General features: G+C 41.9%; 1 protein-coding gene across 3 annotated transcripts in view; it reads right to left on the reverse strand.

Annotated features, from left to right (window-relative positions):
* Positions 1–321: 321 nt before the first annotated feature.
* MCC (MCC regulator of Wnt signaling pathway) overlaps positions 322–13,608 on the reverse strand; it is a 452,211-nt gene continuing 438,924 nt past the window's right edge. For all 3 annotated transcript variants that reach the window (XM_077290460.1, XM_077290469.1, XM_077290479.1), the window contains 2 exons: positions 2,290–2,412; positions 322–1,581 (listed from right to left, as the gene is read on the reverse strand). In XM_077290460.1, coding sequence (XP_077146575.1) covers positions 1,401–1,581; positions 2,290–2,412 — 304 coding nt within the window. In that variant the 3' untranslated portion in view covers positions 322–1,400. The remainder of the gene's footprint in view (positions 1,582–2,289; positions 2,413–13,608) is intronic.

Raw genomic sequence — 13,608 nt, forward strand, 5'->3', positions numbered from 1 at the left:
CTTTTAAAGTGCATCTTAATTTTACAGATGAGCGCTCCTTGACACAGGACCGGCCGATTAGGGAGTCGTATAATACAAACAGCTGCATTCACATTTCCACACAAGTCCCAACCTACTGCGAGCGACTGATCGGAAAGAGATGACGATACTACTGTAGATATATCCATGACGGGAAATAGGAAAAACAAAAGTGAACTTCGTGGTCCCTGCTAACCATAACCAAAGCTGTTGTGTTGTGTGTGTGTGTGTGTATATTATATATATATATATATATATATATATATATATATATATATATATATATATATATATATATATATATATATATATATATATATATATATATATATCTTCTATGCACGCACACGGATTACAAGCAGACAGGTCACAGGTGAGGATGTTACCTTTAGTAGCCATTCATACCCATTTGTGTCCAGTTCTGTGCATGTTATAAGGCCAAGATCACCAGGGTATGTGATCTTTTGATCAGGGTCATTTGGATGTTTTGGGTTGTCATCATGATTTAAGAAGAGAAAACACAGTAGTTTGACAATAAATGGCTTCACCCAACCACTAACCATGAGTGGAGAGAAAGTTTTGGTGTTACTCATATTCTCTGAAAAAAGGCCAAGAAAGCAAAAATTCTGCCGGGGTATGTAAACTTTCAGCACGACTGTGTATATGTATATATACGCACACCCATTTTGAAGAGAGGAGACGGACTTTCTGGAATTCTTGTGTTCCTCCTCTGACCCGGGCCATGTAAAGGTTGTCTGAGCTTGCTGTGTATAGCAGAGGGTGATTATAACAGAAGTGTTTGGTTTACACTTTAGCAAATACAATATAATGTAGGTATTAGAAAGCAACACATAAAAAATAGGCTATGGGTATATCTTGACAGCTCCCAAAAGAAAGAAATTCAAAGCACTTTAACTCACAGTGTACTAAGGAAAACAGCCTCTGCATCAGTTTATGTGAGCGGATTAAAGCTGTGGGGAGAGCACCCATCTGCTGGAGCAGATGCAGCAAGTCCATGTATTGGTTGAAGATACCGGTAACTAAATCTTATAGTTTTTGCTGGTAGTGACAGCACCTCTGAGTCCACAAGAATATGGTGGGTTTTCATACTTGATACATAAAGGTGCCACTTGGCTCAGAGCATTCAGTTTTTTCTGCATATCACACGGTGCGACGTGTACGAGCGTGGACATACTTTTGGCACACTCCAATGTCTCACAACCAAGAGTATCTGAACCATCACAAGGAGGACGCGTTTCCACGTGTTCTTGCCAGCAGTATGTGGCGAGCGAGTGTACAATACATCCAGTCACACCAGGGAGCACCTGAAGAGTGGTGCCGAAGGTTCAGGAAAGAGGCCATCAGTGTGTATCACGGGCGGCTCACAGTGAGGTCTCATTAGTGTGAGGTCTGGAGTTTTCCTCCTCTAGTAAAGCTATCCTCTGCTTCAGCATCCGCACTTGTGTCTCATGTCTCTCCACCATTGCCATCATCTGGGACTCCAGCTTTTTCAGCTTATTCTGATGCTTCTTCTTTGCCTTTTCATAAGCTGCCACAAGATTGCTGCTCATGAGAAAAAAAACCAGAACAAATATTAAGAGGATCACAACGGTAATGCTGAAATTAGCAGTAAAAACGCTTGTTTTGCAGCAATTATTTGCAGTGGTTTTTGTGTGTGGATTACGTGTGCGCTTTTCCTACAGTGCATGTTTAATAAAGTTAGTTTTACTGTCTAAAAATGCTTAAAAAAACTCCACAAAAAAAATCTCAAAAATAGTTGTTGCATTTTTTGCAGCATTTTTCCACTTTCTCTAAGGGCAAAAAAATGACATACTGTTGATTAAAAAAAAGCTGTTCTCAAAATCAGTAAGGAAAGCCTGTTCATAAAAATCTCATAGCTTTTGCTGCTACTGGAAACAGCAACTTTTAATTTGCATAAAAAACACTGCAAAAGCGCAGCGTGTGAACACTGTCTTAGGCATTGGTCACAGGCTCCATCTCATACAGACACGGAAAACTTTCCAGAATGGAACATTAAACAGAGGACAAAAAAGGAATGTGAACTGAGCCAAAGAAAGAGAACATTTACAGCAGCGATTGTGTTGAAAGGATTGTCTGCAGAGGCTCTACATGGAGGACCCAGCACATCTAATGATGGGGATGCAGGACTCGGTGACAATCTGCACCAGGATTATAAAGGATTGCTGGAGGTCCTGTCATCAGGATACCTTCCCTCATGTATTACTAGAAAGGCGCACACTTATTACTCACCTATTCGCTCTCTTCAAGTCATTGACAAACTCTGCCGACTGCTGATGCCGGATTTCACTGCTCTTTGTGAGTCTTTCTAGGGCGCTCACCAGCTCTTGTGCCCGGGACTTTAACTTCTTTTCCCTGCAAAAGAAAAAACATAATGAGAAGTTCTGTGCGATCATTAATAGTGATGCAATACAATCAGCAAATACCATCAATTCATGCAAATCAGAAATTATATACATGACACTAATGATTAAGGAGGTGGACCAGGAATGGGGGAACAAGCAAATATTAATATGCAATCTCTGTATGTCTGTAATGTGAAGTGACTGCTGCTGGGGATTTTAGTTCTTCATGTTGTAGAGAACTTATAATGTCCTATATGATTGCCGTAAGGGACCTGCTGATTGGCACCATAAGTGTAATGCAGAATACGGCCAGCAGGTGTCACCATTTCCATAGAGACTGCAGAACTGCTCATTTTACTACCAGCCATGAATTACAAAGTCACTGGGGTTGTGAAGATCAGAAAATAGCAGGCGAACTTCATATTATCCAAAATAAATAAATATATATATATATATATATATATATATATATATATATATATATATATATATATATATATATATATATATATATATATATATATATATAATTGTCTAAGGGGTACTTCCGTCTTTTTGTCGGCAACTTCCGTCACGGAAATCCCGCGTCGCTGATTGGTCGCGCCAGCTGCCTGTCCTGGATGCCGCGAACCACGTGGCTGCTATATACTACATGGGCAGTGTTATATACTGCGTGGGCTGTGCTATATACTACGTGCCCTGTGTTATATACTGCGTGGCCTGTGTTATATACTACGTCGCCTGTGTTATATACTGTGTGGCTGCTATAGACCGCGTGGGCTGTTTTATATAGTACGTGGGCTGTGTTATATACTGTTTGGGCTGTGTTATATACTGCGTGGCCACTGTTATATACTGCGTGGCCTGTATTAACGCATCGGATATTCTACAATATGTATGTATATAGCAGCCACATAGTATGTAGCACAGGCCATGTAGTATTTGTCTACTATATACTACATGGCTCGTATATACTACGTGGCCTGTGCTATATACTATGTGGCTGCTATATACATACATACATATTCTAGAATACCCGAAGTGTTGCAATTTATTTACTGTGCTCATTCAGACTCATTTCCACACAGTGCCCACTATCTGATTTAACTTGTAGACAGAGAGGTCTGGCATGTACCAGAGCTTCTTAAGGTACCGTCACATTAAGCGACGCTGCAGCGATAGCGACAGCGATGCCGATCGCTGCAGCGTCGCTGTTTGGTCGCTGGAGAGCTGTCACACAGACCGCTCTCCAGCGACCAACGATGCCGAGGTCCCCGGGTAACCAGGGTAAGCATCGGGTTGCTAAGCGCAGGGCCGCGCTTAGTAACCCGATGTTTACCCTGGTTACCAGCGTAAAAGTTAAAAAAACAAACAGCACATACTCACCAGCGCGTCCCCCGGCCTCTGCTTCCTGACACTGACTGAGCTCCGGCCCTAACAGCACAGCGGTGACGTCACCGCTGTGCTTTCACTTTCAGTTTAGGGCCGGCGCTCAGTCAGTGTCAGGAAGCAGAGGCCGGGGGACGCGCTGGTGAGTATGTGCTGTTTGTTTTTTTTAACTTTTACGCTGGTAACCAGGGTAAACATCGGGTTACTAAGCGCGGCCCTGCGCTTAGTAACCCGATGTTTACCCTGGTTACCAGTGTAAAATATCGCTGGTATCCTTACTTTTGCTGTCAAACACGGCGATACACGGCGACCTAGCGACCAAATAAAGTGCAGACCTTCTAGCAGCGACCAGCAATTTCACAGCGGGATCCAGATCGCTGCTGCGTGTCAAATACAGCGATATCGCTATCCAGGTCGCTGCAACGTCACGGATCGCTGGCGATATCGCCTAGTGTGACGGTACCTTTACTTACAATTTGTTATAAATATGTTATGACTGCAATCCAGTTTTTACCCTGGAATTAGGGGGTGCTTTAAAAGTAAATAAAATAATAATGATAATAATGTGTATTATATTGGAGAAACTCCAGAGTATTCTATAATGTATGAAAGTAAGAATTCTTATCCACATGCTGAAAACAGCAGCTATAGGTTCATCAAAGCAGCTGCCTAGCACGCCTTTTCCTCAGTTAGAAATATAATTAAGAAATGGAAGTTAAGAGGAATAGTGGAGGTCAAGATAATGTCTGGAAGACCAAGCAAATTTTAATTGCAAGCTGCTCGTAGGATTGCTAGAGAGGCAAATCAGAACCCATGCTTGACTGCAAAAGACCTTCAGAAAGATTTAGCAGACTCTGGTACACTGTTCTACTGTTCAGAGACACCTGCACAAATATGACCTTCATGGAATAGTCATCAGAAGACAAACTCTCCTGTGTCCTCACCATAACATTCAGCGTCAGAAGTGTGTAAAAGAACATTTAAACAAGCATGATGCATTTTGGAAATTTTGCCTAAAAAACAAAGTAAATGTGTCATCTTTAACTTTAGCCCTTTTAGAGATCATTTCCTCTTCAACACACACACGAGGTTCGCACTGGAGATGCTAAGAGGTAACGTAGCCTAAAAGTTACTAATAATGGCTGAATTCCTCCTGCTAAAAGCAAGGCTGATGCTTCGGCCAGTGAAGACCAGCTCTGGGGTAATCAAATCTCCTTCGATCACCCATGAAGTAAGATGATAAATGATAAAGCCCACAGACTGTGGAGTGCAGGTACCTGTGTAGCCTTTGACCGGCTGCAGAGTAGCCACTGGAAATTTCTCTGCAGCAACAAATCTCTATAGTATATTTCATGGGTTACGAAGAACATCATGCAATCTAAGTGCGATGTCCAGCGTGCTCATATTCATAATCTTTATTATGTTATTAAAAGGATCCAGTGTAAAGAAGATACAAATCATGGCTGTGTTTTATGACCCAATTCATCATGAAGTAAAGGCATTTATTATTCCATCCGTATGATGGCTATTTAAGGACACCCATGAATATTAACCTCTATTAAAATGTGGCATTAGACACATTAAAGTGCCAGCCGTAAGACCTAAACGATCATTCCATGCCCTGTGATCCAGGAGTAAAACCCCTTCCTGCTGCCTGTTACTGATGGCGCCTGGGCGCACGTGGCAGATGTGTGCAGGGCGCAGCGTGCAGACATTGTTGTCCTATTAATTACACAAATTATTACTGAAGCAGCAGCAGCATGTGGGAGAGTTCATCACATTTATAGATGACACTCATTGTGCTGCAATGCAAGACGGCATTTATTTCATGCAGGCGGCCGCTGTGCTAATACACGAGCTAAGAGATGTAGTGTGAACCATTACCAAGTCAGCTATAATAGAAACATTTCACTGTATAAATGCACCCAACAAATGCACAGAAGGCATCGGGTATTGTCATGATCTCAGGCATGTTCTACATGTGGCTCCATTAAATGTATTGCTCTCACTTCTATACCATTGTACAGAAATCACCATATTGTACCATGTCCGAAAACTAATCTACTACTTCATTATGGCCAATCCCCTATGAGAAGGGTCTAAACCCATGGACCACTATTCTGTACACAGCAGATATATGTAGGGCACATGAGGACAAGATCTGGCGATGGAAGCAGGGGGGAATAGGACTTCTGAAAATGTTATTTTACTGCTTGGGTGATAAAATATTATACAGAAGCAATAAAACAGTGGACGCAGCAAGAGGCGGAATTGAGGTACAATATATTTCACCACGATAAGTCTCTGGAATACAACGCTTACTACAAGCAAGCAGAATACTGTAGTCTTCACTTCATTGGCGAGGAAGAGCGTTCAGTGACAGGAACAAGACTTCACATTACATTTCCATCAGAGGAAGAAAAATGGGATTCCAGAAGCCCACCACAGGATTCAGGACTAAGGGCGTCCAGTGCGAATTGTCAAATTACCGCCATCAGAAAAAAAGTGACAGTACCATCGATGTAGTAAACGGACAGAGCTTTTCTCCATCAGCAGAGTGGTTATATTAGATACCATCTGGTACAATGAGGTGCACTAAATGTACTTTTTATTTGGGTCAATTAAAGACCACAACAAAAACAAACACGGCTCCTGTGCTGGAGGTAACAGGTGGGCAGCAGCAATCCGAGCCTTCCACTCTCCTGCCCCACTATCGCTGGCAATGGCCTACAGCACCGGGCACAGACCAGTGTTTCCTGCCTGTCAATAGCGATTATCAGCACTTACAACTATACAGCTGTTCTCAACTTGTTCAGCTAGAAGAACTAATGCTTTGCTCCTGTGACTATTACAATCAATATTCTCTCCCTCTGTGATATTAAGCACAGTTATAGCATCACTAAAGTACCTGGGTACCCTTCCAATATCTCCCCTGTAAAATCCTAACTATGGAGGAAACGATTCAGTGTTCCTTTTGGTGAGGCAGCAAAAAGGTAACGGATGGTCTTACCAGGACCACTATGACAGACAGGGCAGAGGATGATTTTCAGTTAAAAGGTTATTCCCAAAATCACAATGTGGTCTTATAATAATGTACACGTATATTCATATGTGCCTATCTAATGCAATTTTAAATCGCCATTTTGCACATATCTCCCTCCACAGGAAGCCTCTCCTGGCCCTATGTGCCCTCTATTTACTAGTGGAACGGTCCTGCTGTACATCCACAGCTCCTAGATGCACGGTGCAGGTTTTCTCATCTGGCCTCCTGCCAGCAGAGCTCTGCTCTGGCACCTTCCTGGAACTGAATTGCCCCTGTGAGAGATGAGGTCACGACCAAAGCCTCCTTCATTACAGAGCATAGAGCTCATACCATGAAGCAGCAATGTGTGTTTGTAACTAATAGGAGCGATGTACTGTATGATGAGGTTGTGTATAGAGGGGTCGAGCATAAGGGGAGTGATACACTGCAGTATGGCTCTATACAGGGGGCTGAGAAGAGTGATATACTGCATGATGGGGCACTTTCAAGGTAGCAAAGAGGAGTAATATATAGCAGTATATTGTTGTATATAAAAGGGGTGAAAGGAGTGATATACTGCAGGATGGGGCTCTATATAAAGGGGGTTCAAGTAATTATACACTGCAATATGGTTCTTCATATAGTGGGTCTGAAAAGAGTGATATGCTACAGGGTATGGCTGTGTACAGGGGGTATGAAATGAATGATCTACTGCCAGATGGGACTGTATAGAGGGGCTAAGAGGAGTGATATTCTGGAGGATGTTTCTGCGTATAGAGGGGCAGTGAAGAGTGAGATTCTGCAGGATGGGGCTGTATACAGGGAATGGAGAGAAGTGATATAAAGCAGGATGGGGCTCTATACAGGGAGCTGAGGGGAGTATTATACTGCAGGATGGGACTATGTTACAAAATGATACTAAATAAATAAATATTCAGCTCACCCTCCTATTGGCGAGCAATCACAAGAGATGGTGCACAGAAGTACTTGGGAGAGTCAATCCCATACAGAAGATTCCAAGGTGGTAGGAGATCCAGCACATGGGAAGACATTAAAACACTGCTATTCCAAAATTGTTAAAAACTAGTGATGAGCAAATATACTCGAGTTTACTCGAGATTTCCCGAGCACGCTCAGGTGTCCTCCGAGTATTTTTTAGTGCTCGGAGATTTAGTTTTCTTCGCCGCAGCTGAATGATTTACAGCTACTAGTCTGCTTGATTACATGTGGGGATTCCCTAGCAACCAGGCAACCCCCACATGTACTTATGCTGGCTATCAGATGTAAATCATTCAGCTGAGGTGAGGAAAACTAAATCTCCGAGCACTAAAAAATACTCGGAGGACACCCGAGCATGCTCGGGAAATCTCGAGTAACGAGTATATTCGCTCATCACTATTAAAAACCTCTTCATCAGTGTAAATTCCATAAAAAGATTAGGCAAGAATGCTAAAAGACATGGGAGTTATTACGCGTTTTGAACCTTTGAACCCACTGATTCTTAGTCATAACTAGTCATTGTACGTGAAAGACTGTGGTTTTATAGCATCCGGGATATAGGTGTGGTTCATAAACCCCATGTAGTCAAGAATTAGACTTTTTATATCACGCATTTAAAAACAAAATGGTGATATTAAAAAAAACAATTTCTACACAATAAACGCCAATACCCTTAAAGGTGTTTTCCCATGAACAAAAGTTCATTTTAATCAATAGGTTTTGGAATAATAATAACTTCCACAATTGGATGTGATTTAATAAAATGTCCCTGTGCTGAGATAATCTTATACATGTGCCCCTGCTGTGTACTGTGTAATGGCCGTGGTATGACCAGACCGTGTTCCAGCAAGGTCAGACACGGCCATTACACAGTACAGGCACATTTATAAGATTATCTCAGCACAGGGACATTTTATTAACATCCAATTGTGGGAGTTATTATTATTCCAAAGATCTACAGTATTGATTAGCATGAACTTTTGTTGGTGGGAAAAGTACATGCTGTGTTGGGCTGGCCTAAAGGCCCCGTCTCACATAGCGATTTACCAACGATCACGATTAGCGATACCACCTGGCCGTGATCGTTGGTAAGTCGTTGTGTGGTCGCTGGGGAGCTGTCACACAGACAGCTCTCTCCAGCGACCATCGATCAGGGGAACGACTTCGGCATCGTTGAAACTGTCTTCAACGATGCCAAAGTCCCCCTGCAGCACCCGGGTAACCAGGGTAAACATCGGGTTACTAAGTGCAGGGCCGCGCTTAGTAACCCGATGTTTACCCTGGTTACCAGCGTAAATGTAAAAAAAACCAAACCGTACATACTCACCATCTGATGTCCGTCAGGTCCCTTGCCGTCTGCTTCCTGCTCTGACAGTGCCGCCGTACAGTGAGAGCAGAGCGCAGCGGTAACGTCACTGCTGCGCTCTGCTCTCACTTTACGGCCGGCGCTCACAGTCAGAGCAGGAAGCAGACGGCAAGGGACCTGACGGACATCAGATGGTGAGTATGTAGTGTTTGTTTTTTTTTACATTTACGCTGGTAACCAGGGTAAACATCGGGTTACTAAGCGCGGCCCTGCGCTTAGTAACCCGATGTTTACCCTGGTTACCAGTGAAGACATCGCTGGATCGGTGTCACACACACCGATTCAGCGATGTCAGCGGGTCCTCAACGACCAAAAAAAGGTCCAGGCCATTCCGACACGACCAGCGATCTCACAGCAGGGGCCTGATCGCTGGTACGTGTCACACATAGCGAGATCGCTACTGAGGTCGCTGTTGCGTCACAAAACTTGTGACTCAGCAGCGATATCGCTAGCGATCTCGCTATGTGAGACTGGGCCTTAAGGGAGTAACAGATACAGACCAAATAGTAATCAGTTGAAAAAAATATTAAATATGGATAGTGTTTAGCAGTGTGTTTATTAAGGAGTGTGAACAGTGCTAAAGAAAATAGTATATAGTATGGAATGCATACTGGTCAGATTATTCAAGGAATGTATGAATGTATCGGATATGACCTGTAAATCAATCAGTAAAAAAGAACACAATATAAATGAAGATAGCATTAGACATTGTTTATTTTGTTGTTGAGTGTGAATGGTGTCAAAATGCGTTCTTATCAAGTCTATTGGATTGTGTCCCAACCTGGAATACATGGGGTTAAGGAACCACAGCCATATACCAGATGCTATAAAACTACAATCTTTCTCCTACTTTGACTAGTTTGGAATAAGAACCAGGGAGTTCAAAGGTTTGAAACATGTAATAACGCTCATTTCTCGTAGCCTTCTCGCCTGATGTTTTTATGGAATATACACTGATGAAGAGGTTTTTAACAACTGCATAAAGGGCTGAAAGGAGTGATATACTAGAGGATTGCGCCATGTATTTAGGGGCTGAGAAGAGTGTTCTTCTGCAGGATGGGGTAGTATATAAGGGAATGAGAGGAGTGTAATACTGCACAATAGGGCTGTATATAGAGGCTAAGAAAACATATACTGTAGGATGGGGCCGCATATATAGGGTCTGAAAGGAGTGCTATACTACAGGATGGGGCATTATATACAGGGTCTGAAAGCAACTATATAATCAAGGATGCGGCTGTGCAGAGAGGTGCGGAGAAAAGTTATATACTGTAAGCTATGTATAGAGGGGCTGAGAGGAGTGATATTGTGGAGGATGGGGCTATGTACAGAAGGTCTAAAAAGAATTATAAACTCAAGGATAGGACTGTGTATAGCAGGGTTGATGAGTGATATTTTGCAGTGCTGTACAGAAGCATAAGGTACATTAATTTCAAAGGGTTGGCCCACAAACAAAGTACATTTTAATCAATTGATATTGGAATAATAATGATCATTTCCACAAACTGTTCCTGTTCCTAAGTAACGGCTGTGTCTTACCATGCAGGAACAAAAGGCTTAAAGAAATTAAAAGAAGATAGATTTTATAGGGTGTATAAAGTCAATTAGTATCAAAGAACCGACCATCCCACTTAACATTCAAATTCACAATTTTTTATTTGATTACTCTGGAAAGAATACCCATATAAAAAAATATATCAAAAGAAACCCAAAACAAATATGGAGTTTAAATCTTTCCTAAACAGGAATTAACACTTTATATATGAGCAAAGCACAATTATTTATATGTCATAACCATAGAGAATATTTATGTATGACAATAGGTTATTAATTAGTATAGGATTCCTGGCCATGAGCCTAATAGTAGATCCTAATTTTTGCTCCTAGGATGGTGGGAGAACACAACGGTCTCACAGGAACCGTCATCAACATGGTGCTCCAAATAGCTTTCTAGAGTGGATTTATAGATTACCGTATTTGTTTATTTTGTGTTCAAGTTCTGAAACATCTTTTGGGCAATTTGTCACTGATATTTTCAAACTTGTTTTTATTTTCTGACTGTGGATCTCTTCTTTATATTCTATATACAGTCACTGGCATTGTGAGCAGTGATAGCTTTAATCCCACCCTGGCATTTTGACTGACGACTCACTCTACATAGATGTGCTGCAGAGCAAGCTGTCAATCCAACTTCTAGGACGTGCTTACAGCCGCCGATCACTGGGTATTGAGTGGTGACTGTAGCAGCACCAGGTACACGGCTATAACTCAAAGTCACTGGGTGCTAGGATGAATAAAGTTCTTTTTCTCCCAGCAACCATGCTTTCAGTAAGGCGGCCGGTCCAAAGGAACACTGTTAATCAGCAGATTAACTCCATATATGCAGGTTAATAGCATTTGGGAAGATGACAGGTTCCCAATAAATTGATTTTTTCTCTATGACAGACCCCTTATTCCTTATCTGTAATTTTCTTTACACTTTAGAAGAACACCACCTCTATTCCACAGCAAAATCTATTAGAAAGACAAATTCCACTGGAAGCATATTTAGAAGAATGTAATATCCAAGATCCTCTACAACTACAGCCACTGTTTAGACCTGTATTTCTATCTACAGACAACACAAACATATTACCAGTGCTACAGTAGATGAGAACAAGAAGTGCTCAGTATTCTCCAAATGCACGGCAGAAAATCTTTCTATGCTTGTAATCGAACGTCACATTTAATTTTTGGTTTACAATTATCACCTTTATTCCCAGCAGAAACACCCCCCACACTTCGCACATGTAGGATCCCTTTGACAACGATGCACTATAAATAACTGAAGACTATGTAAGAATTCACTCTGTCTATTGAGGACACTTCGCTCCCACATGTTGATCCCAAGCCAGGACTGTGAATGTGGTAACTTCCCTCAGCATGAAGCAGACATCAGAGGCATAGTGACATAGAAGCCTACTGAACATCTCTATAGGACCTGCCAGCTTCTCACTGAGCTCAACTGCAGAAGTTGTGATTCCCTCCCAACGGCCCACTGCATTACCTCACACGTGTAGTAGACAAAGCAGCGGTGGACACATTCTGATTAAAGGTTTTCTCTCATAATATGCAATTGTTCAGCTGTCATCGCTGGTAAATGTCCAGATAAAACAATAACTGTGGCAGCATATGTAGGAGATAAAGCATTAATCTGGAACATGTGCTCTGTTCATTACATATGTGCTGATGAGAAAAACAGATTTCATGGAATCCGGCTGCGATCTCCAAGCCCTCATTCAAATGTAAACTTTCTTCTGTAGAATACTACCACCTTTATTTCTCATTTATATCCTTCTCAAGGTCATCTCGTGGGAAACTCAAAATTGCCTGAAATAAGGACTGAAGGTGTAAAGCTGGTCGTACACATTAGATAGCTGAATGATGCTTGGGCCGACGGCCATCTCAGCCGACTCTCCCATAGACAGGAGCGCACATTCCGCCAAGCGATCCTGTGTTATCTAAGAGAAAGCCAAGTCACTGAGACATACCTATGTACAGTTAAGTCAATATATATTTGGACAGAGACAACATTTTTCTAATTTTGGTTATAGACATTCCCGCAATGAATTTTAAACAAAACAATTCAGATGCAGTTGAAGTTCAGACTTTCAGCTTTCATTTGAGGGTATCCACATTAAAATTGGATGAAGGGTTTAGGAGTTTCAGCTCCTTAACATGTGCCACCCTGTTTTTAAAGGGACCAAAAGTAATTGGACAGATTAAATAATTTTAAATAAAATGTTCATTTCTAGTACTTGGTTGTAAACCCTTTGTTGGCAATGACTGCCTAAGTCTTGAACTCATGGACATCACCAGATTGCTGTGTTTCTTCCCTTTTGATGCTCTGCCAGGCCTTCACTGCGGTGGTTTTCAGTTGCTGTTTGTTTGTGGGCCTTTCTGTCTGAAGTTTAGTCTTTAAAAAGTGAAATCCATGCTCAATTGGGTTGAGATCAGGTGACTGACTTGGCCATTGAAGAATATTCCACTTCTTTGCTTTAATAAACTCCTGGGTTGCTTTGGCTTTATGTTTTGGGTCGCTGTCCATCTGTAGTATGAAATGACGACCAATCAGTTTTGCTGCATTTGGCTGGATCTGAGCACACAGTATGGCTCTGAATACCTCAGAATTCATTTGGCTGCTTCTGTCCTGTGTCACATCATCAATAAACACTAGTGACCCAGTGCCACTGGCAGCCATGAATGCCCAAGCCATCACACTGCCTCTGCCGTGTTTTACAGATGATGTGGTATTCTTTGGATCATGAGCTGTACCACGCCTTCGCCATACTTTTTCATCTGTCCAAAGAATGTTCTTCCAGAACTGTGCTGGCTTTTTTAGATGTTTTTTTTAGCAAAGTCCAGTCTAGCCTTTTTCTTCTTGATGCTTA

The sequence above is a fragment of the Ranitomeya variabilis genome, chromosome 1 (assembly GCF_051348905.1).
Source record: "Ranitomeya variabilis isolate aRanVar5 chromosome 1, aRanVar5.hap1, whole genome shotgun sequence".
Taxonomy (NCBI): domain Eukaryota; kingdom Metazoa; phylum Chordata; class Amphibia; order Anura; family Dendrobatidae; genus Ranitomeya; species Ranitomeya variabilis.